At 39.0% G+C, this 26780-nt stretch overlaps 2 protein-coding genes and 1 pseudogene across 4 annotated transcripts in view; all 3 read right to left on the reverse strand.

Moving 5' to 3' along the window:
- The window catches only part of spata20 (spermatogenesis associated 20), a 56237-nt gene extending 51792 nt beyond the window's left edge, over positions 1–4445 (reverse strand). Inside the window, exons 1-8 of the mRNA XM_082543665.1 lie at positions 4107–4445; positions 3003–3131; positions 2848–2912; positions 2608–2762; positions 2372–2515; positions 1993–2194; positions 1746–1876; positions 531–635 (exon numbers count right to left, since the gene is read on the reverse strand). Coding sequence (XP_082399791.1) covers positions 531–635; positions 1746–1876; positions 1993–2194; positions 2372–2515; positions 2608–2762; positions 2848–2912; positions 3003–3131; positions 4107–4303 — 1128 coding nt within the window. The 5' untranslated portion in view covers positions 4304–4445. The remainder of the gene's footprint in view (positions 1–530; positions 636–1745; positions 1877–1992; positions 2195–2371; positions 2516–2607; positions 2763–2847; positions 2913–3002; positions 3132–4106) is intronic.
- Positions 4446–4874: 429 nt separating this feature from the next.
- LOC309713446 (PI-PLC X domain-containing protein 1-like) lies at positions 4875–9216 on the reverse strand. 2 transcript variants are annotated; one of them, XM_082545086.1, is made up of 8 exons: positions 8992–9216; positions 8006–8257; positions 7782–7887; positions 6512–6636; positions 6286–6417; positions 5762–5926; positions 5437–5620; positions 4875–5243 (listed from the first exon to the last, which is right to left on the reverse strand). In XM_082545086.1, the coding sequence occupies exons 3-8, from the start codon at positions 7885–7887 to the stop codon at positions 5014–5016; spliced, it is 942 nt and encodes a 313-aa protein (XP_082401212.1). In that variant the 5' UTR covers positions 8006–8257; positions 8992–9216; the 3' UTR covers positions 4875–5013. The 2 variants fall into 2 exon arrangements, with proteins under 2 accessions (XP_082401212.1, XP_082401211.1); XM_082545085.1 differs by lacking the exon at positions 8992–9216 and adding an exon at positions 8530–8661.
- Positions 9217–22664: 13448 nt separating this feature from the next.
- On the reverse strand, positions 22665–26780 carry LOC309713189 (pepsin A-like; annotated as a pseudogene). Its single transcript has 8 exons — positions 26742–26780; positions 26332–26482; positions 26115–26232; positions 25464–25594; positions 24729–25045; positions 24485–24626; positions 24227–24355; positions 22665–22802 (listed from the first exon to the last, which is right to left on the reverse strand). The product of its transcript is annotated as a pepsin A-like (transcript).

The raw sequence follows: 26780 nt of genomic DNA on the forward strand, positions 1-26780 counted from the left end.
AAATTACTGCGTAGTTTAAGAAATTCATCCATTTCTTATTCAATTCTGGGTCACAGGGCGCCTGACCCTATCCCAGATGTCATAAAGTGAGAGATGGCGCATTTGCCGCATTAATTAATTTTTTTTTTTTTTTTTTTGCTATGTCTGGTTTTATTACTATGTGCATATTAGTATTGTACAGCACTTTGGTCTACCAGGTGTGTTTTTAAAGTGCTAGATAAATAAATAAATGATGATGAAAGAAATCTGTTATCACAACTCTTTGGGCTCAAACTGTAAGAAATAAATGTGTAAAATTACAGAATATGTTCTGGTAGGCCATTGCCCAAACAATAAGCCTCACAATAACAGCACATGTGTTGTCACTGTGAGTGTTTGATTTGACTCTGAAACAAAGTAAATGTTTGCCATCTCTTATGCTGGAGATTTTAGGTTGGGGGGTAACATTAATTATGCAGACAAGAGAGAAAGATCAGAGCTAATTACACTGTCAGATACACAAACAGCCACACAGAGACAATTGCACACACCTGGGAAGCTGTTATGTAGGCAACAGCCAGCTGAGCCTGGTCGTACAACATCTTCTCAAAGTGAGGAACATGCCAGGAGGAGTCTGTGGAGTAACGATGAAAACCCTGAGATAAAGAGACATAAAGAGGGAGGCTGCTTAATTTTACTCACTAAAATTAGTTGAAAGTATCAGTACTACAACATAAGTATATCTGACTTGAACTAAAAACACGATTATATTAAAGAGACCAAGAGTACATCTGTGTGTTTTTGTGTCTGACATGAACAAACCAGGCTTGCACATTAGAGAAGCACCACTTCTGACAACATTCTGACAACTTTTTATTTAATTTTCTTGTTACTTGATGAATAAAATGTCCTAACCGTACAAAATGCCCTTTGTAAGAGCTTTCCTCTACAGTTTTGATTCAGTCTGTCATGCATCTCTATGACTCGCCACTGCATTCTGTATGATTTGATGGGTTGGGCATCACTGACCACATGCACAAAATAGCACTAACATATTTTGGTTTTCTAGGTAAACTTCCAGGTTGTCTTGGTATCCTTGTCTGTTCGAGCACAAATGCCCTTTTAAGACTTTGCTTTTTTGATGAGTTCTGACAGATGTGGGAAAAACAGCGTTTTATTAAAACACACCTAAACTTAAACATGCCAGTTTCTACTAGTGAATTTAAAATGATCATAAAATGGAATGGATTGAAAGAGACCTGTGGATGTTTTTCATGAGAGGCTTCTAATATTTTATGTTATGGATACTTGTATATAGTATGTTATGCTGCAGACCTCACAGAACAGAGCAGGCCTCAAGGACATTGGATGTGGCATTAATTATGCTAGAAAAAGGTTGAGCCAGGGTAGAGTTGGGTTGCAAAGCAGCATGCAGAGTCAGCAGAAATGGTGGGGACAAGCTACATGACAGCTGCCAGTGTCACAAACTGTATCAGCTGAGCATCAGCTGAACTAAAAGCATCTGCCCTGTCAGCCAGAATTTAGGGTTAATTTATAAATTTTTCTGACAGTTAATTTACTCCCTATTTTTCATGAATCTTTACCACTCAACCTGGTGGTTTGAATTTTGTTTTTCTGTGTTTAATATTTATTCATATATCAATTTTTTTACAATACTTTGCCATTCATAATCCTGTTACAAAAAAAACCAACAACAACAAGAAAGAAAAACCCTGAATTACAACACTAGTTTGGTTTGTTTATACCTGTGCAATGTGGTCATGGATGCCTCCCAGTGCCATCATGCGAAGCGTGTGCAAGGCCATCTGGAGAGCCTCGACCCCTTCCGATGTGGAGCGATTCACAGTCCAATAGGACATGAGGAACATCAGATTCACTACAGATGCATAGGCAAGAGAGAGAAACAGGAAAAGACTTGCTGTCAGGTAGTCAAATAAAGAATTTTCTACAGGCCTTAAAGCTACAGAGCTGACCACTTGGGCTCATGTCGACCTGGTGAGGGGAACTTTGGAGCGTCTCTAAAGCCTCCATACTCTTCCTCATAGGAATGGGCGAGCTGCTGGAAGCAGCGATTAGCCACGTCTGGAGCCAGTGGAGGACTTTGGCCTGCGTTTGCAGTGATGGTTGTGCCTTTTTTCAGGGCCTCAATGATCCTCTCCCCACTGGACTCCAAAGCAGGACGATTATTCTGCCACTTTAGAACACAAGTCATACTTTATGTCATTCATACACTTCCACAGAGACAGCACAGGAGGGTAAAGAGAACAAACAAAAATATAATTTAAATCTCTTTAACGACTTTTTTTCATCCCCACTAACAATGCATGAAATCTGATATAATAATGTTCCCTAATTCTTGAAGTTTTACTACCTGATCTATGATTCTGGTGAGGACCGTCTTGAACCCAGGTCTACCTCCACGGTCTCTGGGAGGGAAGTAGGTGCCTCCAATGAAAGGTCGAAGTTCAGGAGTCAACCACACACTCATAGGCCAACCACCACCTCCACTTGTTGCCTGGAAATAATTCCCAGGCAAAAATTATAAAGGGGCACTAGCAGAGTGAAGCTGAAAGAGATTTTCATGTGAAAATGTAAATGTATACAAACCTGCACAAAGGTCATGTAGACCTTATCCACATCAGGCCTCTCTTCTCTGTCTAGCTTGATGCAGATGAAGTTTTCACTAAGGATTTTGCCAATTTCCTCGTCCTCGAAGGACTCCCTCTCCATAACATGGCACCAATGGCATGTGGAATAGCCCACTGGAGGTCAAGCAAAAGAAAATTCTTAATGTAGTGATCCAGATATCTGTAATCTATGTCTCGGAGATTTTTTTTTAACTCTTACCGGATAAAAAGATGGGTTTGTCTTCATTCTTTGCTTTGTCAAAAGCATCCTTCCCCCATGGATACCTGACCAAAAAAGGAAAAAAGAAAAACAAAACGTGGCATTTGGCCGTGCTTTCAGAAAGTATGTCCATCTGAAGTTTAAAAAGCACTCACCAGTCGACAGGGTTGTGCGCATGTTGTAGCAGGTATGGTGACCTCTCCTTAGCTAACCTGTTGGAGTGTTTGTGAGAAGTGGATGATGGCCCTTCACTCCCTGACGCCATACTCATGAAGACAGATGGACTGGACACACAAGATGCTTATGAATGTGGATCCTGATTCTTATTAGCAAAACAGAGCAATCTTGATGTTGCTGCCTCGGTGTGGGCCCAAATACAGTGACTAAATACCTTACACAATGTTAAGCCAGCCCCAGGATGTCATTGTGTTACCCTTGAGTAATACGATAAAAATACAGCTACAACATTCAGTTCAAATTTCTCTATACATACCCGTTCCTTACAGAAACACTGTCAATACCCTGTGTAGTATATCGACAAAAGAATATATAAAATAATATACTAATATTGATAGGTTAATTTTTTCTAATTACAATTCTTGAGCGTTTCTGGGGCTGTACAAGCTTGTTCAGCAGCTCATTAAAGCTGCAGTAGCTGTCAAGCAGCTGTTAGTCCAGACTGGCAGCCGTGGCGAATTCCATTTGAATATTCTCCAATTTATTATGACTTAGCTAAAAAATAAAAGTTCATACCCCGGAAAACGTCAACAAACAGCTTTCACTTTATGAGTCATTTTTGTTGAATTCGGGTGGAAAAGCTGCACATATGTGCGTGATTTTTCACGTGTAACTTAGAAGCACAATGCTAGAATTTTCATCGTTAGCGGAGGGTGGTCGATGAGTTACCAAGAAACCAGCAAGAAAAGCTAACCAGTTAATAGAAACCAAAACATATTGTCAGCCTTTGTACTTACACCGAATTGAAATGCGTGGCATTATGATTTTAATCAAATGTTTGCCCCTACGGGGGAATGTCTCTGGCCACGAGTTAGCCTTAGGGACATATTAATATGAATGATTTTATATGGGAGTATGGTGTGGTTCGACACTCGTTAGTGCTATTGTGCCACAAGCAACAACCGTATCATAATACAACAGGTCGTGACTTTTATGCTAAGCCCGCTATGCTTGCTGTAAAATGTCAAAGCAGTGTTTACGTACAGCTAGCATTAGCTACACATTAGCTGAGGCAGCGTTACCTGAGGTAGCAGGCCGCCCGGGGATGGAGGAGCGGTGACCTGTCGCTTGGTGGGTGGGGAATTTGTCTGAAACACCTTAAGTCACCCTGTGATTTCTGCTGTGGACTATACGCTCCCGAATAAGCTGCAGTTAACACGCATGTAGGTCCCGCGCGGCTATGTTTGGACGCCGACCGACGCCATGCTAGTCTTAACATCCTAATCCACCAAGTGCGTCACTTTAGCAAGCTAACGTTAGCTAGTTTGTGAAGAGACAGCAGTCAAAACTTCCAGGCATGAGTTAAACACTTTTTTTTGCAATACCCTCACTTGACAGATGGAGGCGCGACAACAAAGCAGGAGTGGGGATCACAGGAGATAATGTATTTGTTTTGGTGATACAAAATAAAAATGACAAACTGTGCAGTAACGTCTTCTCCCAAGTTTGTTATTTTCGTAAACTAATTTAAATTAAATATAAAATCTTTACATTACCTAAAGGAAATAAAACACAAATTCTAATATATTATAAACCATCTTCGCATTGCATTGGATATGTGAGATAAAATATATATCTGCACTTTTTTCCTACCTCCTTGTGCATGTGGCTTATAATTTAATATTACACCCTGTTCATATGCTTATTTTTCTACACATTTTTTATTTTATTAATTGTTATTAGTCTTGAATTTATACAACACAAAATGTGTTTGTTTTTGTATTTGACACATTAAATAAAAATTTAAAAACAATTTATTGTTTATTTAAAAAAGCAATACAATACTTATGTACAAGCAAAATATTTAAGCCTCTAGTAACTGTACAATATTTATATCTTTTCAATGAACCGATGAGTTATCTATGGTTTAAAGAATAAAACACACACACACCGTCATATTCAAACTAAAGAAACACAATACTTTTTCAGTTATGGTTTCATTAGTGCAGAATTGAGCTCAACAACTGTTGACACAAAGTCCTTGCGAGTTGCCAAGTCTGAGGCAACGATGTTCACACCTGATTGCTGCTTCAGCCATTTCAGGAGCTTAGGCAGACCCCTCCTAATAACGTTGGGGAAACTGTCGCAGAGACGAAGGATGTAGATGAGTATCCTATGATCTGCTGGAAGAGTCATGTTCAAACCACATACAAAGAAATCTGTGGGGAACAAGTTGAAGCTTAGTAATTATCTCAAATTATATTGTGTATAACCTGGCTGTTTAAAACTTTTTTCTCTCTGAATAGATGTTATTTTGGATATTTACATCCCAAGTAATATTGTTTTTTGATCACCAAAGATGAATGTCTTGCTGTCTATAACTTATAACATGGCATAGTTGAGAAAACTCACAATTGGAAGTCTTTTCCTTTCCCAAGGCTTCAGATATTTTTGATTTAACTTGTGCACGGTCCATGCTATTGGCGTAGTAATAAGTTATTTTTTTCCACATTTCAGGATGGTAGTTTGCTGGATAGTCATATGAAACTATGACATTTTTGCCTTGGTCCCAGCAGTTCTGCAGTGTGGGGATGCCCTGTTGTAAGATAATGAATATCTTATTTTGAAACTATAAGCAAAGGTTACAGTAAGTACTTCAACAATGAGACTTATTTGACCTACTGATCTAAGAATAAATGAATACATTTTTTAAAAAAGAAGAAAAACTGTACACTACCGGGGGGATGAGTGTGCTTCCAAACATGGTCTTAATGAAGCCGATAAGATGGTTGTGAAGTTTATCTTTAATGTTTTTCTCAAAACCATTGAAGTTTGAAAAAGCCAGGATGATGACTTCTTTAGGATGGGCCACTGTCCAGGCATGTATTTCCCCGAGAACAGTCTGAACTCAATGGGAAAATTAGCTGGCATTAGATAAAAGAAATCTTCTTTATAGGGTTCCTTCATGACACAGTAAGTGAGCACATGTGTTATAAATCACATTAACTAAGGCTAATTACCAAAATAGAACAGACACTTCATAAAGGAAATCAGTAACACCTGTGTTTATTTACCTTTGGTCATATTTTAAAACTTGAACTAGTTTTAAAACAGGTCTTGCCTAAAGCTTAGTAAAGGTCTTCTTAAGTTAAAAAAAATCTGCTAAAAGTTCAGTTATTTTTATATCAAAAAATTTGATATTTTAGTCTTGTACTTTTGTATATATAGTCTTGTACTTTTACATAATATGCTTATTATTACCTCAACATCAGTGCTTGTGTACAGCCCATGGTAAAAGTAAAGCCTAGTGGGATGGTGGTCATTACGTTTGCGAGCGATCCTCAAGTCAAAGTAGCGAACTCCTGCTTCCAGTTGCATTGTGATGTTGTATTCCTGTGATAAAAACCAACATCAGTCAAACATTCCATTCTCTGTTTGTTACGTTCACCTATAAATTTGATAGCGGCAGGTCAGAAACTCCCCTTACCTGGGTCATTCCCCATGTTCGTACTATTCTGCGTAAGCAATAAATCCAGCTGAATCGTTTTAGATTGTCAGGCTCTATAATAGCAGAGCTGGCATCCAAATCATAACTCACAGAGTCATGGCTTCCTACGAATGAAACACACAAATGCCTTACCAATGTTGTTTTAAAATGCTGTACAGATTTGGGAGTTGTTTTTTTATGGTGTATTTATGGGATTTTTTTTCTCATGTAGCTCTATAGTCCTCTTTTAAATGTAATGTGTATGGGCACAAATTATGGTCATAAATATTTTGTACTTGTAAATCAGGATTTGTATGTGTAAAAAGAATTTGTGTGTGCATAAAAACATTTGTGTGTGGACTTAGCCAAAACATACAAGTGAAACTCTGCACTCAAGTTTCAAGTTACTAGTACAAATTTTGACCCTAGTTTTCTTCCTTTCATCTGATTGGTCATTGTCATGTCAATCACAAATTTAACAATCCAATCAGAGAACAGATGGGTTTGGCTGTGGAGGGGCGCTTTTTTGAACTGCAGGTCCTTGAAGGGTAATACAGTTTGAAGCTGGAAGATCTCTATATAAATATCCGATAGAAACTAGGTCCCCTAAATTTCAGTAGCTGTTGAAAGGATAAAGTTGTGGTATATCAGTGGTTAGAAATACCATTATTACTTTAAAGGTTAAAGGTTAATTAAAGGTCCTTTCACATTGGATGCATGTGCTGCTAATGCTAGCTGCTAACTAAAAGCCAAGGATCCAAAATTTGTTGCGCTGGCTGCTGAGCTCTGTGGGGTTTTGCGGCAGCTCTACCTGTACTAGATGCACCTGCTCCTTGTCGTTTCTATCTCTGACTTTATGTCCTCTACAAGAGTTTCTGTTTTTTTTTTATCTTCAAATGTTCAATAGAAACATGTAACGCTAATTCATAACGAAGAAAGCTTTGTAACTATCCCCACTAGTGAAGACTGTCATTTCCACAACACTGCCATTTGGGTACAGTCTCCGCACTAGCCAAGTACAACTACTGTATTTCTTGCAAATAATTAACAAATTAATTAACAAATGCAGCAGAAACCACAACCTTTTTCATTCATTTTGTTTGTTTGAATTCTGACTGAATAAATGCTACCACTAAATGCTATTGGAGGTGCCCCAAAAAAATCTGCAGTGTAGATTGCAGAAAAGTATTTCTGTTAACAAAATGGTCCGATTTGACACACTGTACATGCTGTGTTTGATGTTGGACACAGTTGCACTGTATACATTTACCTGGTATGGCTAGTTTGAAGAGAGGAATTGTCCAAAGTTCAGATGGTAGTTGTGACATCCAGTCAGTGTAGTTCGCGATCTTTATATTCCCTTTCTTTGCAGACATCTACACAAAACATTTTTAAACTTACGGGAGAGTCTCTTAGAAATTCAGTGGTTCTAGGCAACAGTGAACACATTAAGCACAAACATAAAGGTCACAAGTTTTAAGAATTAACACTTACCCTGCCAAAGTCATGCACCAGCTGTAGTTTACTTCGTTATTCCTTCAGATTTGACAGTGTACACAAACTGACACAGTCAGACAATCAGAGGCTTAGCTTTGTCACTGCTCCTCAGAAGGACTTCATTGTTATGTTGTAAGAGTTAAAACGTCAGCTGTCTTACCGGTTTTGCAAGGATGCAATCAAAACAAGGAATGTTTGATCAACAAGATATAACGCCCCAATGAAGCTTCCTCATACCCTCAGTATTCACTAGGAAAAAAACAAAGGCTTTCACTACACTTTTAATTCTGATATTAGTGCAGACTTCAGTAGTGGATTTCAGTCTGCACTCAAAAAAGTAAACTAAGGCACTTGTTTGATGAGTTCGTTGATAAGTTTAACCGATGTCTCTAGCAATAAGATCTCTGGAAATTATTGAGAAAAAAACCAAGGGCTGAAACACTTTTTTGTACTAAAAAGGTTTGCAGGGTGCATATTTATCAAGAGTACCATTACAAACTGTTCAGAAAAGAGATCATTACCTGCAGGACAGACATCAGTAACAATATTTAAATTTTTTTGATAGACATGCTGAAGTGACGAAGGAAGCCTGAAAAGAATCTTTAATACAAATCAGTACTCTGTCTCCTTTGGTTTTCCTGTCAGTTTGACAAATGCCGCCCAATGTTATGTCCAAATCGGAGAGATTTTTGTTTAGCTAGACTACAGCAAGGACAAAAATATTGAAACAGCATTCACACATTATTAAATGTAATAATCCTTTTCTATTTTTTGAAATCATGTAGGCAAATTATTTCAGTAGGGCTGCTTGGCACTTGTTGTCTCAGCAGGCTGTTTATTGATCTTTATGAGAATATCTGAATTATTTTAGCTAGACAGGCAGGCAAATGGCCTGTTATTGCCATTAATTTGATCTATATATGTCTAAATATTTGCTGAACACTGCTAAGAAAAACTATATTAGAGAGAAAACCTAGTCTTACCTAAACTATTTCTTGGAGAAGTAGCACTGTTTTTTCTTTAGCTTCAGAGAGCTACTCCTTGAAGCTTCTGCCTCCCTCTCATTCACACACATGTTCTGTCTTGCTTCTATTGACTTTCATTCCTCTTCTCACCAGAGCATGCCTCCATCTCTCCAGGCTCAGCATTATGATCTTCATAATGCCGTCTGCAAACAGTATAGTTTACAGAGACTTCTGCCTGATTTCATCAGTCAACCTGTTGCTACTGTAAAGGCTCAGAGCAGATCCCTGATGTTGTCCCACACCGCCTTAAATCCATCTCTCTCTGACCGAGATCACTGTCTTGTTAACACTGAAAGTCTTATGCCACCCTCACATATAGTGCTTCTCTGCCACTCCTGACTTTCTCGTGCAATACCACAGTTTTGCCGTTGACACCCTATCATATGCTTTCCCTGAATAACAAAAGACTTAGTGCAACTCCTCCTGACCTTCTCTATACTTCTCCATCAACACTCTCAAAGCTAACATCACATCTGTAGTGCTCATTCTAGGCATGAAGCCGTACCGTTGCTCACTGATGGCCACCTCTGTTCTTAAAAAGAGAAACTAGCTGTCAACAGGGTTAAACCACTGAGGAGGAGGCCATTCTTAAAATGTATTCAAACATTAATTTCCACTCTTGTAAATTACAAAGTGAACTCATGCGTAATAAATCACATATTTTCTCTTGTCTGTACACAGATTGTTCTCTGCGACATTCTTAAGCCATCTGGTTTTACGAGTAGTCTAGCCTACTGTTGACATGACTCACCTTAACTTGTGCTACCGGTAGATCATGTTTTTAGCATCCACAGCTATCAGATTGGTACATATGGGCAAAGTAGTTACTGTTTTGTGTAATGTATTGTGTTGTAGGCTACAGATTTATTGTAAAGGAAACAGGTTGGAGGAGAGATACACCGGAGCCCTATAAACACTGTTTATGGAGTAATCAAGTTAAGATAAAGTTATTCTGTTAAATGTAAGTTTTGCATAGAGGGGTTACTATTTGGGAAGCATTTTAGATGAGGTGTTAGCAGCCTATAAAAGACAGATTTGAAATGCTTTGTTCTATATGAACAATGACCACAAAACAGAAACAAAATATTTATTTAACTTTTTTTTATTAGACTTTTGATGTTGCAAAGCCGACTATAACACAAAAATTTATAGGCTTTTCAAGGACTTGACTTCAGGTTGATTATCTAGCCTTGGCCAGACCCAACATATTCTGGCCTCTTTTGTAGATTGAATAATACTGTTTGAGGAAGACATCACTCAGGGTCCACATGTTGCCACCTGTAGCACCGAAGCCTTAGCCTAAACACTACCATTTGCAACATCCACATGTAATTGATTAAAAATATTTACTTTGTTTTCTGTTTTTTTTTCTGTGTACTTTTACTTAGAAACTGTGATCACACTGATCACACATAAATTATTGCAAAGCTCTGCATACCAATAATGTGAATGCTGAAAGAGCATTTGGGTCTTTGGGTTGTGGTGGAGTAAGATATTTACATCATGGTAGCTGAAACGTGCAGCAAATGTGTGATGCTGTCAATATGGTAAGGTAAGCTTGGTAAGCAAGCTGCCCCAGTCTAAGTTTACTCCTAATGGGTAATTGCTGAGTGATCGGAGGGTGAAATTAATGCCTTTGCATGCTATTATTAGCATTTTACTCCCTAATATGTCTCCCAGAGCTGATAGTATGACATTCATATTCATTAAAGAAGGTCATCATTTATGAGTTGATATCATTCACCCCCAAAATTTTGTTTTGGAGACACATGTTTTTCACACAATTACAATACCAGTTGGAAACAACTGCACTGTTATTATTTACTCAGCATGGCTAGTTTAAACAGAGGAAGATGGCCTTTGTGACAATCCGCCATTGAAGCATTTATTTTCCCTTTGCCTTTTTCTGCATAGATCTATAAAAAACATTTTTAGTCTCTTATAAATTCAGTGACATTAAGCAAAAATGAACAAATTAAGCTCAGGCATAAAAGTCAAAAGTGTTTGGGAATAGCACTTACCCTGCCAAAGTAATGCTCCACTTGTAGCTTAAATCTTTATCACTTTAGATTTGAGAGTGTACATGAACTGACACAGTCAACCAACTGAAGATTAGTTATTGCTCCCCAGGAGCACCTCATTTATATGCTTTGAGGGGGATAACGTCAGCTGTCTTTCAAGTTTTGTTGTGAAGCAATCTGAAAGAGGAATCTGGTAAAATCTCCTTATGCCATCATTATTCATTAGAAAATACAATGAGATCACAAATGCTTTCAACACACTTTTAACTCTCTGACTGGAGTGGACAAAAAGCCATAAATCAGTGGTTCATAAACGGTCTCTTGAATGCCGCTCTGCAGAAGCCCAAAACAATCTGAAGCGGTCGTCAACAATAAATTATGATCTACACTGAATTTGACTCTTAATAGATTTTTATATAACCATGAGCCCATTCTTAAATCCATAATTAGTGTTTTTATATAATTATGTGCCCCCAAAACATTAAACACCTTAGTTACACCACGGATGACTTCATCCTAGATCCTAAATCAGGCACACAGATCATGTTTGTGAGTTTCGTTCTCTTTCGACAAATACAATAAGAATAAACAAAAACAAATTTGTTCCTACAGACATGTGAAAACAGCACCGCGGTCAGTGGTTGCATACACAGTAACCTGCATGTCAAAGTGTTCTTGGGCAAGAAGCTGAACCCTGAATTTATCCAGATGGATCCACTGGAGTGTGGGTGTGTGAGTGTTGTGTTTAAAGTGCTTAGACATTTAAAAAAAAAATTACTTGTATAGATGTGTGTGAGTGAGGCTTGTAGTAAGGAAAGCACTTTGAGTCCTCACATTAGTAGAAAATGTGTACAGTGGTTTGCAAAAGTATTCTACCCCCTTGAACTTTCCCACATTTTGTCACATTACAGCCACAAACATGAATCAATTTTATTGGAATTCCACGTGAAAGACCAACACAAAGTGGTGTACACGTGAGAAGTGGAACGAAATCACACATGATTCCAAACATTTTTTACACTTAAACTAAAAAGTGGGGTGTGCGTAATTATTCAGCCCCCTGAGTCAATACTGTAGAACCACCTTTTGCTGCAATTACAGCTGCCAGTCTTTTAGGGTCTGTCGCTACCAGCTTTGCACATCTAGAGACTGAAATCTTTGCCCATTCTTCTTTGCAAAACAGCTCCAGCTCAGTCAGATTAGATGGACAGCGTTTGTGAACAGCAGTGTTCAGATCTTGCCACAGATTCTCGATTGGATTTAGATCTGGACTTTGACTGGGCCATTCTAACACATGGATATGTTTTGTTTTAAACCATTCCATTGTTGCCCTGGCTTTATGTTTAGGGTCGTTGTCCTGCTGGAAGGTGAACCTCCGCCCCAGTCTCAAGTCTTTTGCAGACTCCAAGAGGTTTTCTTCCAAGACTGCCCTGTATTTGGCTCCATCCATCTTCCCATCAACTCTGACCAGCTTCCCTGTCCCTGCTGAAGAGAAGCAGCCCCAGAGCATGATGCTGCCACCACCATATCTGACAGTGGGGACGGTGTGTTCAGAGTGATGTGCAGTGTTAGTTTTCCGCCACACAGTGTTTTGCATTTTGGCCAAAAAGTTCCATTTTGGTCTCATCTGACCAGAGCACCATCTTCCACATGTTTGCTGCGTCCCCCACATGGCTTGTGGCAAACTGCAAACGGGACTTCTTCTGGTTATCTGTTAACAATGGCTTTCTTCTTGCCACTCTTGCATAAAGGCCAACTTTGTGCAGTGCACGACTAATAGTTGTCCTATGGACAGATTCCCCCACCTGAGCTGTAGATCTCTGCAGCTCATCCAGAGTCACCATGGGCCTCTTGGCTGCATTTCTGATCAGCGCTCTCCTTGTTCGGCCTGTGAGTTTAGGTGGACGGCCTTGTAGGTTTACAGTTGTGCCATACTCCTTCCATTTCTGAATGATGGCTTGGACAGTGCTCCGTGGGATGTTCAAGGCTTGGGAAATCTTTTTGTAGCCTAAGCCTGCTTTAAATTTCTCAATAGCTTTATCCCTGACCTGTCTGGTGTGTTCTTTGGACTTCATGATGTTGTTGCTCCCAATATTCTCTTAAACAACCTCTGAGGCCGTCACAGAGCAGCTGTATTTGTACTGACATTAGATTACACACAGGTGCACTCTATTTAGTCATTAGCACTCATCAGGCAATGTCTATGGGCAACTGACTGCACTCAGACCAAAGGGGGCTGAATAATTACGCACACCCCACTTTGCAGTTATTTATTTGTAAAAAATGTTTGAATCATGTATGATTTTCGTTCCACTTCTCACGTGTGCACCACTTTGTGTTGGTCTTTCACGTGGAATTCCAATAAAGTTGATTCATGTTTGTGGCTGTAATGTGACAAAATGTGGAAAAGTTCAAGGGGGCCAAATACTTTTGCAAGCCACTGTATTCTCCTTCTGTATCCCAGTTATGAGATCCAGTTCTGGCTTTGGATTTGAGTATGAAGTATGTATCCATAGAGTGTTTTTGAACTACTTTTTTTTTGATAGACTCACATATTATGTCACTTCATGACATATGACATCACTCTCCTGTGTGTTAAATTGAAATAGTAATATCAATAAAAGCAGGAAGTCTAAGAATTGACTGTTTCCTTTACAACAATTTCATCCACTTGCAGTTACTCTGTTACATAAATACCGTTGCATTTCTTCCTATCTGTTAAAGTTTCCATCACATTCCACATTCATCTCCATAGCTCGTGACTTTGTGAGAATCTTCCTGTTGAAGATAAGCAGCAAAAGATGCGACCCATGAAAGCAATGTGACCCATGACTAAAGCCTTCCCACATTTCTACACAACCGTTTAAAGAAAACCAGAGTTTAGAAAATTGCTTCCCTGCAGTGTATTGAATACTAGAGTCAATCCTTGAATACAAGAGTCCATTGACTAAAAATGCAATACATGTTGATGTGCAACTTGTCACAGTTTGAGATCCACTGCTATATATAAATACAGCCTGGTGGAAAACTGTGCTATACTAAACAGTGTGCTCATGTTAAACTATCTTGTGAACACCATCCACTGCATTTGAGTTTAATGGGGCAAAGGGGTAAAGGGCTGGAACATTAAATCCCTTTCAGGTGAGATAAAATAAAAATGATGGTCATTTCATCCATGAAGGAAAATAAAAAGTAAAGAAAAAATAACAATCTTATTGTTCTTTTGGCTGCTCCCTTTAGGGGTCGCCATTGGCCTCTGTTTAAACACTATCCATATCATCCTATTCTGTCACACTAACCATCCACATGTCCTCTTTCACTACATGCACGAATCTTCTCTGTGGTCTCCTTTTGTTCCTCCTGCCTGCAAACTACATGTTCAACATATCCAACATCCAATATATCCACTTCCGCTGCTCTGCATCAAACCACCTCAGCTTTGCCTCTCTAACTTTGCCTCCAAACTGCTCAACCCGAGCTGTCCCTCTGTTATACTAACCTCTAATACTTTCTCTCACGGTCAGTGCCAATAAAACTTAACATCTATAATTCTGCCAGCTCTAGTTTTGCCTGCTGTCTTTTTTGTTAGCGTCACTGTTTCCAAACCATACATCACAGCACATCGTTACAGAAAATGGTTAGTCTTACCCTCCACATATGTGCTGTTTTCTACTTATGGTGCATATCTGACTCAAAAATACATTCCTATTGTGTAAATCTGATGTTTTAAAATAGGAAATTAATTTTATTCTTTTGCAAACGACAACATGAACTCCTTAGTAATAATTCACATCCTTCTTGATTTGGGGACACACAGATTGTCCTCTGCTACAGTCTTGAATCATCTGGTCTGACCAGTAGTCAAGCCTACAGTGGACACAATTTGGTGACCTTGTGACTGCCCTTAACTTGTGCTGCTTGTAGATCATGTTTGTTAGCATTCACAAATATCCTATGCCATCCCATTGCTGTTTCATAACTTCAGCTGTTTTGCTTAATGTTAATCATTGTATATTAGGCTACAGATACAGCTCAGCCTTGCAAGATAACTCACATGAAATGATCAATTTTTTCTTTTTTATTAACTGTTTTGTAAGTTAAGTCTAAAAAAGTCTTTGGTAGAGTTCTTCGGGTAAGTAGGTCTCAAACTTATAGGTCAAGTAGGTCTTGAAAATTAAAAATACAACATATTAATGACATATTAAACTAAATTATTTTCTCAGTTATAATTAGAGTATATTTGGAAATTCCACAGTTTTGTTCTATTCATTGTACACTATTTACAGATATTTTTCATTTTGTCCGGGCTTTTATGTTTAATGGTTTTTGAAATATTCATGGTCAAACACTGCCTCACATTTCAATACGCATAAAAAAGAGCACAGAAAATGGGTAGATGTAAAAAAATAAAAAAAAAATTCACAGGATTGAGGCTCTGGCATGAACTCTGGATGTGTGTTTTTTCTATGTTTTCGATTCACTGGAGGAGCATGACTTCTTATATCTCAACAGCGCCATGTGCTTTTATGGCTGTCATTATATGTTCTTGCTCCTTGTCTGCAAGTTAACCAGGACACAGTAACAACAGAACAAATTCTGACAGTAAATCAGATTTGCTAAGTTGGACAGATACTTGCTGGTAGGCTTTTGGATCACTTCAAGCTTGATCCTAGTCTTTATCAGTTGGGTGTTAGACCAGGGGTGGGCAACTCCAGGCCTCGAGGGCCGGTGTCCTGCAGGTTTTAGATATCACCCTGTGTCAACACACCTGAATCGAATGATGAGTTCATTACCAGGCCTCTGGAGAACTTCAAGACATGTTGAGGAGGTAATTTAGCCATCTATGTTAGATCAAGGACACATCTAAAACCTGCAGGACTCCGGCCCTCGAGGACCCAGATATATTAAAATGTTATATTATGTTATTATATGCTGTCTTTTGTAAATTAATGTCCAGAAGATTGAAATGTCCCAAATTCACTGGGAGGTCAGTGGCTTTATTCCTGCTTTCCACGTCAAACTGGAACTACCCCAGTTCACTAACAGAGAACCAAATGGAGCTGCTCCAGGAACACATAGAACATATTAAACTGCCTAATGACTTATATTTAAACAAAATACATGACAAATAGAGTTAACTCCTTGTGGGCTGTTGTGAAATTTATACCTGGAGAATGCTGCTACAGTCTTAAGACATGTGGTTTGACCAGGAGTCTACCCTACGGTGGACGAGGTTTGCTGACCTTATGACTCTCATTAGTTTGTGCTTTTTGTATTTTTTGGCATTCACACGTATCTCATTGACACATTGGCCTGTTTCACAATTTCAGGTGTGTTACCTAATTTTAAATGTGTTGCACTGATTTCCCCTTCACACTTTAAAAGATTCCCAAATTCTGGAAGAACCCAAGGCTCATTTGTCTTATTTAGATAAGCCAGCCAATCAAGATATTTGAAGTCTCATCTGTAGCGCCATCACTAAACCTGACTCCTTTCCACTCTCACATGGATAACTGGATATACAGGGAGTGCAGAATTATTAGGCAAATGAGTATTTTGTCCACATCATCCTCTTCATGCATGTTGTCTTACTCCAAGCTGTATAGGCTCGAAAGCCTACTACCAATTAAGCATATTAGGTGATGTGCAACTCTGTAATGAGAAGGGGTGTGGTCTAATGACATAAACACCCTATATCAGGTGTGCATAATTATTAGGCAACGTCCTTTCCTTTGGCAAAATGGGTCAAAAGAAGGACTTGACAGGCTCAGAAAAGTCAAAAATAGTGAGATATCTTGCAGAGGGATGCAGCAGTCTCAAAATTGCAAAGCTTCTGAAGCGTGATCATCGAACAATCAAGCGTTTCATTCAAAATAGTCAACAGGGTCGCAAGAAGCGTGTGGAAAAACCAAAGCGCAAAATAACTGCCCATGAACTGAGAAAAGTCAAGCGTGCAGCTGCCAAGATGCCACTTGCCACCAGTTTGGCCATATTTCAGAGCTGCAACATCACTGGAGTGCCCAAAAGCACAAGGTGTGCAATACTCAGAGACATGGCCAAGGTAAGAAAGGCTGAAAGACGACCACCACTGAACAAGACACACAAGCTGAAACGTCAAGACTGGGCCAAGAAATATCTCAAGACTGGTTTTTCTAAGGTTTTATGGACTGATGAAATGAGAGTGAGTCTTGATGGGCCAGATGGATGGGCCCGTGGCTGGATTGGTAAAGGGCAGAGAGCTCCAGTCCGACTCAGACGCCAGCAAGGTGGAGGTGGAGTACTGGTTTGGGCTGGTATCATCAAAGATGAGCTTGTGGGGCCTTTTCGGGTGGAGGATGGAGTCAAGCTCAACTCCCAGTCCTACTGCCAGTTTCTGGAAGACACCTTCTTCAAGCAGTGGTACAGGAAGAAGTCTGCATCCTTCAAGAAAAACATGATTTTCATGCAGGACAATGCTCCATCACACACGTCCAAGTACTCCACAGCGTGGCTGGCAAGAAAGGGTATAAAAGAAGAAAAACTAATGACATGGCCTCCTTGTTCACCTGATCTGAACCCCATTGAGAACCTGTGGTCCATCATCAAATGTGAGATTTACAAGGAGGGAAAACAGTACGCCTCTCTGAACAGTGTCTGGGAGGCTGTGGTTGCTGCTGCACGCAACGTTGATGGTGAACAGATCAAAACACTGACAGAATCCATGGATGGCAGGCTTTTGAGTGTCCTTGCAAAGAAAGGTGGCTATATTGGTCGCTGATTTGTTTTTGTTTTGTTTTTGAATGTCAGAAATGTATATTTGTAAATGTGGAGATGTTATATTGGTTTCACTGGTAAAAATCAATAATTGAAATGGGTATATATTTGTTTTTTGTTGAGTTGCCTAATAATTATGCACAGTAATAGTCACCTGCACACACAGATATCCCCCTAAAATAGCTCAAACTAAAAACAAACTAAAAACTACTTCCAAAAACATTCAGCTTTGATATTAATGAGTTTTTTGGGGTTCATTGAGAACATGGTTGTTGTTCAATAATAACATTATTCCTCAAAAATACAACTTGCCTAATAATTCTGCACTCCCTGTAGTAGGGTTGGCCAAACAAAACTGGACCTCCTGAAAGGATACAGGCAGGTGCCTCATTTCCCATTATACATCTGAAATATCTTTCTTTGTGACGCCTGATCACCTACTACAGTATACTGTAAAGCCTTTAAGAGTCACTATCCAAAGGCTAATCAATACTGCACTGTCTAGTGCCTAGGCATAACAATATTACCACTGGTCAGGTCAGGGCTGTTTTGGTAGCAAAAGAGGGACAAAGAAAAATATTAAGCAGGTCGTCAAAACGGTTTGCCTGATCAATGTACTTAACTGTGACACTGTGACTTATTCTTCAGCATGGTGAGATTACACAGATTTTGCAGGAATTTTTTGATAGATGTGAAAGTGCATGTTAAATGTGAGTTTGGCAAGGGTGTTGTCACCTATTTAGGGAAACAATGAGGGCATGGGCATGTGTGTGCCTTGCTGGCCAAGGTTCAGGCCATTCTGGACTTTTCTGTGCCCAACACATGATGTTAACTCTGCTAGTTTCTAGGCATGTCTGGATACTATTTCTGCAAGGACTTTGTGAATGTGGTTGTGCTTTTGACTGATTTTCAAGCCCTGACAACCCTTTTGTGTGGACTTCTGAGTGTTGGGATTAATTTAATTCAGCCAAGCATCTTCTATGCAGTGTCCCAGTGCTGGCTGCCACTGATTAGTTAGTCAGTTGTTGTTTCATAACTTTGGCAGTGTTACCTTAATATTGATTACTGTGTTGTAGGCTAAGATTTATTTTATTTATATACATATTTTATACGTGACTATTATCTGTTAAGTAAATAAAAGAAGAAAGCAGTTTTGGATTCAACCAATTCTCAAGAATAGAAGCAGCAGGGAGAATTTTATGGTTTCATCCATGGTTTCATGTGTGTGACATTTTAAGATTTCAGTGGGGCAGTTTGGTACCAGAGAAGGTATACAAATAATTTCAGAGAGCCAACTGACCCAGAACAGCATGTAGCTGTGTATATCATATATAACAGTGCACATATTGAGCCACAAGCACACTTGTTGCCAAATGCAGTGGTCTGTTTGGTCAGATTCAAATCTAACTTGATTGAATAAATAAATAATGCGAATTTGTACATCACACCACTGAAGAAAAAAAGATGCCCAGTGTTAGACTAAAGTTTGCTATTTACCAAAGATTTTGGCTTTGATTTTGGTTTGTACAACCTAAACACTCAGTAAATGCCTAATAACAGATGCAATAAATGTGATACCTTAAACACGTGCTGCACTGTACTGGATGAAATGAACTACTGCAATACTACAAAAGCTACAAGTGTGAAAAAGTTGGCTACTACTGTTTGTACAACAACACACTTTCCACATTGTTTGTCTGCTTGCCTTTACCCCACTGGGCCTGACTTGTAACTGAGAGTGAAATTTAAAAATGACCAGTAGGTGGCAGCAAACGTTAAGAATCTATCTACTTTATCTACTGTTATTAGCTTTTATAATTAATAATGGGTTTTTTATGTCTTGAATTGACACAGCTCATGGTTTATTGAACATTTTATTGATTACATTACATAGTAAACAATAAAACCTACAATCATACATCCTGCAGTAATACGAGATTAATTATGACTAATTAACAGCCTGACCTGACATCATTTGACTGAGCCACACCCAATCCAAACAACAACAAAACACTCACTGGCATGAAAAAGAAGCACTGACCATGAAGTCCTTGTCCATATAGGGCAGGATATTTTTGTCTCTGTTATTGATCCGTTTTTGGTCATTTTTTTCTTCATCCCTACCTATCAAATCAACATTACCAGCACCAAAATCCCCACAAAATAATAGATCCTTAATTAATTATGTTAAGTTTGATATTCATAGCTATTTTGTGACATTTTACATTAGAATTTGTTTTTATCAACAATCCTGTTTATCTTACCTCTTTGTGTTTCTACCGGGACACACTTTCTGCATCCTTGCCTTTATGATTTAGTCCACTGGGCCTGACATGTAACTGAGAAAGAAACTAGCCAGATGATATCAGCAAACAATATGAGCATTCACTTAGATTTAAGTTTTTAATGGTTTAACTATTATCACCTTCTTAATTTATAACCATTTTCTAAATTAAGAACTTGCTTTTACTACATAGCTCATAGTTTATTGTTTATTTAACTGTATGTATCTAATTTAATACATCCATATGATTTTAATGACTAAAACCTCAAGTTCTATATATAAACTGTAGGTTTCATGCATTTCAATGCATCATAAAAAACTTACAGAATAAGTATATGAAAATTATTATAATTATTCTTATGTAATTATACCACTCAGTTGGTGACTGTGTGGGGATGGCTGGTTATGGTGCACCTGAGTTTATGCTTGGTATTCCATATGATGAAGCAATTGACATGTGGTCTCTGGGGCTGGTAGCTGTGGAGCTTTCTATAGAGGTGCCACTCTGCCCTGGGGATATGGATTATGATGTTTTGAAATTTATCATAGACATCAGGGTCAGCCACCAGATTATGTTCTGGACTCCGGCTTGTGCACTGATGACTATTTCATAGAAGACAACTACAACGAACAGCACTGGACATTTAAGAGTGAAAAACAATTTCAATACGAGACAAGATTACAATCCCAGAATACTCGATATATAAAACGTAAGTGTACTGATAACCTCGAACAACTACTGAAAATGTTCAACATTTATTTGTCAGCCTAGTTAAACAGATGTTGGCCTTGGATGCAAACCAGCACATAACACCCTCAGAGGTTCTCCAGGATCCCTGGCCTCTCTGCGAGTTCCCCCTGCACTGACATGAGTAGCACAGGGGGAAAAACTTTGTGGTCTTTCAGCAGCCTTCAAGCTGGAAAAGAGAAAGACCACAAAAATCAATCTCAAGCACAGTTTCTTTTACCCCAGATAAAAGTGAAAAACACACAAATAGGGGTTGGAAAAGGCAACTAACAGCAAATTACACTCCAAAGATTAATTAACCTGCTAATTTTCACTCCCCCCCCCCCCCCCCCCCCCCCAAAAAAAAAAAAAAAACCTCTATGGGAACTAACAATTCTTGTGAAAAACAATTAGAAAGCCCCCCCCAAAAAATAACAACAACAACAAACAACAATGAATATGGTCTTGAACTTGGGCACAATTTTTCTTAACATCCTTTTAGTAATCTCTATGTCAAGTTCTTACTAATATTCAAAGCGGAGCAGCAGACACCTTACCATCACATTAGTCCTTCAGTCAGACTCACACCACCATGTTCACACTGATAAATTCGATGCAAATTGGAAATAAATTGGATATTAATTAATAAACCTGCTTTAAGCATCATATAATTATTGTTTGTAATTCTTTATAAATATATAAATAGTGCTAGGGCCCAGAATGCAGCTAAATCTATTTTTGGTTAGTATGTTTAGTTATTTTATTTTAAAATATAACATTTTTTAAGACTATTGTTGGTTTTAATCTAGTTTAAACCAAACCATCCAATCAGAATTTTTGCATCCAAGTATGTGATTGGTTGGTTTTGTGGCACACTTATAACGGTGTACAGAGAGTTGAGTGTGCATGAAGCAGAGATGTTGTGAGCGCGAACGATACACTGAGAGCAGGTCCGCAGCTGTCTGTCAGCACACAGAGCAGAGATCTGAGGAAGAGCAAATGCGAACAAATGAGCGAGAGGGGCTGTAATTATGTGTGCATATGAATAATAGCAAACACTGAAATATATGTCTTGCACATAAGAATGAATTTTGTTCGCTCAAATTAAAATTCTCTTCACTCAAAATAATTTTCTCATCAAAATGCAAAAATTGTGCTCGCATTTTTTTTTAACATGCGCTCAGAATAGAGGCACAAAAATAACACCATAGACTTCAAAGCATTTAACACTAAAACTGCCAAGAGGGTCTTATATTGCATGTTTTCTCTCATTTTAAAAGATGAAAATTAATGTAATTATTTTACAAATGAAAAAATGTTATTAAAGGTAACAAATCACATTCTAACTCCAGTACAAACAGATTGTTTGCTGAAGTGGACAAAGTTTGCCAACTTTAATACTCTCCTTGACTTGTACTACTGGAGTATCATTTTTAATACATTCACATGTATCCCACTGACACACGTGACACAAAGTATTTGCTGTCTCATAACTTCAGCTGTGTTGCTTGATGTTGGAGAGATACACTGGAGGCCTATGCACACTGTTTATGGGGCAGTCTGGTTAAGACAGTGTTATTCTGTGATATGTAAGTTTTGTATTGTAGAGTTGTTGAACTGTGTGTTTTTATTTAATTATCATATCAAATTAGATGTTATCAGCCTACAAATGGGAGATTTGAAATGCTTTGTTCTTCATGAATAAGGAAAAAACAAACAAATACAAAAAAAACAAAGACAAAATTGTTTTAACTTTTTAAAAACTTGATTTATTTATTAGACTTTTGATGTTACAAAGCTGACTATAACACAAAGATGTATGTTGAAGGACTTGACTTCAGGTTGATTATCTAGCCTTGGCCAAACCCACCGTTTTCTGGCCTCTGTTGAAGATGGAATAGTACTGTCCGAGGAAGACATTGCCCAGGATCCACAGGTTGCTACCTTGACCACTGAAGCCAGTGAGGCAGCCATAGCTCTGGGACTAAGGAGGAGATGTAACAGAAAAAAAATAAATACAATTTAGGGAATATGTAGAGAAGTTATAAAACATACAGTGGGGCAAAAAAGTATTTAGTCAGCCACCGATTGTGCAAGTTCCCCCACCTAAAATGATGACAGAGGTCAGTAATTTGCACCAGAGGTACACTTCAACTGTGAGAGACAGAATGTGAAAAAAAAATCCATGAATCCACATGGTAGGATTTGTAAAGAATTTATTCGTAAATCAGGGTGGAAAATAAGTATTTGGTCAATAACAAAAATACAACTCAATACTTTGTAACATAACCTTTGTTGGCAATAACAGAGGTCAAACGTTTACTATAGGTCTTTACCAGGTTTGCACACACAGTAGCTGGTATTTTGGCCCATTCCTCCATGCAGATCTTCTCGAGAGCAGTGATTTTTTGGGGCTGTCGCCGAGCAACACGGACTTTCAACTCCCGCCACAGATTTTCTATGGGGTTGAGGTCTGGAGACTGGCTAGGCCACTCCAGGACTTTCAAATGCTTCTTACGGAGCCACTCCTTTGTTGCCCGGGCGGTGTGTTTTGGATCATTGTCATGTTGGAAGACCCAGCCTCGTTTCATCTTCAAAGTTCTCACTGATGGAAGGAGGTTTTGGCTCAAAATCTCACGATACATGGCCCCATTCAGACGGGCCTGGACATGCACTGGCTTCAGCAGCGGAACACGTCTGGCACTGTGGGATTTGATTCCCTGCCGTTGTAGTGTGTTACTGATGGTGACCTTTGTTACTTTGGTCCCAGCTCTCTGCAGGTCATTCACCAGGTCCCCCCGTGTGGTTCTGGGATCTTTGCTCACCGTTCTCATGATCATTTTGACCCCACGGGATGAGATCTTGCGTGGAGCCCCAGATCGAGGGAGATTATCAGTGGTCTTGTATGTCTTCCATTTTCTGATGATTGCTCCCACAGTTGATTTTTTCACACCAAGCTGCTTGCCTATTGTAGATTCACTCTTCCCAGTCTGGTGCAGGTCTACAATACTTTTCCTGGTGTCCTTCGAAAGCTCTTTGGTCTTGGCCATGGCGGAGTTTGGAGTCTGACTGTTTGAGGCTGTGGACAGGTGTCTTTTATACAGATGATGAGTTCAAACAGGTGCCATTCATACAGGTAACGAGTGGGGGACAGAAAAGCTTCTTACAGAAGACGTTACAGGTCTGTGAGAGCCAGAGATTTTCCTTGTTTGAGGTGACCAAATACTTATTTTCCACTCTGATTTACGAATAAATTCTTTACAAATCCTACCATGTGAATTCATGGATTTTTTTTTCACATTCTGTCTCTCACAGTTGAAGTGTACCTCTGGTGCAAATTACTGACCTCTGTCATCATTTTAAGTGGGGGAACTTGCACAATCGGTGGCTGACTAAATACTTTTTTGCCCCACTGTAAATAAGGAAAGGAATTCTTATCTGACTGATGTAGGCAGAGGCTGGGAGAGTGAACTGCTGTCCATTGATGTTAAAGGTCACATCAGGCATTTGGTCAATGTTGTTGCAGCTGACCATGTACTGATGGAAAAGGAAAGTTAAAATAAGCTGCCTGTAAAATATGTAAATTTTGAAGAGTATCAGTTTCACCAGACCAAGTGGTACTTCACTCAACATATTTCTCCATATTTTTTGTTTTTTAGCACTGACCTCTCCATTCTGACTTCTTGCTCCCAGCCAAGCATTGATGTTGTCAATGTCACTTTAAGGTCCAACAATCAGAGAGGTTCCAGTGTCCACAATAGCCTCACAACCACCATTACAAGCCACAGCCTGACCATTACCAGAAACACTGTAATGGACAACACAGTATGCATTAGGAAAGAAACTTCTTTGGCAATATAGCTCTATCATGATTCTGAAACAAATATAGGGCTGTAACTTTTGGTTTTACCTGTCAACTGTGATCTAACAGTACAGTTCTTTGGAGAGAGGAATCCAGGTGGAATTGAGTACAAATTAATATATGAGGCATCTATAGATAATTTCCAGAGTCAGGTAGAATCCCGCATAATACTTATGAGCTCAGATACAGGGAGAAGAGGTTCTGGTCAGTCAAGCCTGCATTCATGTTATCAAACACAGGTGACGCACCAGAGGCAGACTTGGGTAGGCCAGACCAAGGATACCATCAGCCTGCATGTACTGCATGAAAGGGGCCTCAGTTTGGCTCAAACTAAAGATCTGATTTGTCACAGTCAGACCAGCAACCTGCCAACCAAAGATGAAGCCAGTACAGTTTGAAACCAATGGTGATGGTTTTTTGAAAAGTTCTTTTTCATACCATTCTATTGATCTCCATTTAAAACCAAAACCACTCCAAATGTTATTTAAAGAATCACATGTGAAAAACCCCTTCATTTGTGTTTTATATGTTCAGATTTCACATTCATAAATACTTTTTGAGGCAATCGCAGTTTTTACTGTGAAAGCACTGTAATACCTTTACAATTACTATTAAACAAGTGAAAGTTCTTTTCCCTGGTTTATAAAAATATTTTGGAGCAATACTTTCAGGCTAACATAGTTTTTATTTTGTAGGGATTATCATGGCGTTTTTTCATCTTTACATTTACTGTTAAACAGACTGATGTTTTGGGGTTGTTTTTGCTTGTTTTAAAATTCTCACCGTCACAGTGTCATATCCCAAGAAGCCAGTCATGCTGCCAGTGCCATACGTCATACTGAGAGGTCTGCCATACTGTCTGTATGTGCTGCTCCTACCAGGGTCAAAAAGAAAACACAGTTTATGGCAAAATGCTGTACCTCAGTTCTATTACCTAACTACCAAATCCTAAATATAAAAACCATCCATCCATAATCTGAGTTCTGATAACGGGGGCAGCAGTTTGAGCAGAGAAGCACAGACTCTCCCCACTCTGGCTACCTCTTCAACTCCAAGCCAGCCAAGAATTATAATCTCTCCAGCAGCTCCTGGGTCTTAACCAGAGTCTCCTCTTTGTAGAAGATACTTGAAACAGTTCACCTACATTGTGTGTCTATTAGAAATGTCTCAATCTTGCACACCAGATCAGGCTCCTTCCCCACCAGAGAAATAACATGTACCACTAGTTAGTTTATTGGAAGTGCCAGTCATCGTCACCGAACCCCTACGGCCCTAACCTGGGCCAGACTCCAGGGTGGGACCTTGGTAACTCAGTCTTGGGAACTGTAAACTGGACCCTTGACCCTTATATTTTTTTTTTGTCATTATAAAGGTTTTCAGAATCACTCTCTGACTTTGTGTGGAAATGCATTATGTAATCATAGATTTACATACTGCAGGCTGCACTGTTGCAGTAGATGGAGGGAACCCACAGGTTAGATGAGCCAGGGTCAAAGATGACTTTAAAGGACTGAGGTGGAGTTCCAATTGAGATGACTCCATAGTAAGACAACTGGAGAAGAAGAGGAGACATGAAGGTATACTCTCAAGACGTTTGTCATGTTCTCTGTATGTTGATATGCATGTTCAACGTTTAGATGATGTTACTCACACAAGCATCATTGGTCATGGATTCAGGGCCCACAGCAAAGCTCCTATCAAACTTGGCCATGGCATTGTATGGGTATTTTTGCCTATACTCCTCCCATAGACCCTGTTCCTCCAAGACCACCCTGGCCCTCTTACCCTTTTCCAGAGGGATCCTAGGAGTCATCAAAGGGAGCAAATTACATTTTGCCCATTAGGATACATTTAGAAAACTTTATTGAGCTGTGAACAGATGTTTTTTTATACCAACACCCTCTTAGAACTGCATATATAAATATTTTATACTATACGTATCTTATATTGCATATGATAGATGGCCATGTCGATCTATTACTATTTTTATTTCAAATAGTAAAAGTAAAAAATAAATAAAAAGAAGAATGAAATGAATGAAATATAGTTTGGCTGACTTACTGAACGAGGCAATCAGACAGTGCCACCATGGCAAACACA

This window comes from Aulonocara stuartgranti (genome assembly GCF_965226115.1).
Source record: "Aulonocara stuartgranti genome assembly, chromosome: 8".
In the NCBI taxonomy this organism is placed as follows: domain Eukaryota; kingdom Metazoa; phylum Chordata; class Actinopteri; order Cichliformes; family Cichlidae; genus Aulonocara; species Aulonocara stuartgranti.

Excerpts from the sequence above, each read along its gene's own strand:
- LOC309713446 (XM_082545086.1), bottom strand. The coding sequence starts at position 7,887 with ATGTCTGCAAAGAAAGGGAATATAAAGATCGCGAACTACACTGACTGG. Across the intron at positions 6,637-7,781 it reads CTTCAAACTAGCCATACCAG|GAAGCCATGACTCTGTGAGT; the intron begins GTAAATGTATAC and ends TTTCATTCGTAG. Across the intron at positions 5,244-5,436 it reads AAAGGAAAAGACTTCCAATT|ATTTCTTTGTATGTGGTTTG; the intron begins GTGAGTTTTCTC and ends TGTTCCCCACAG.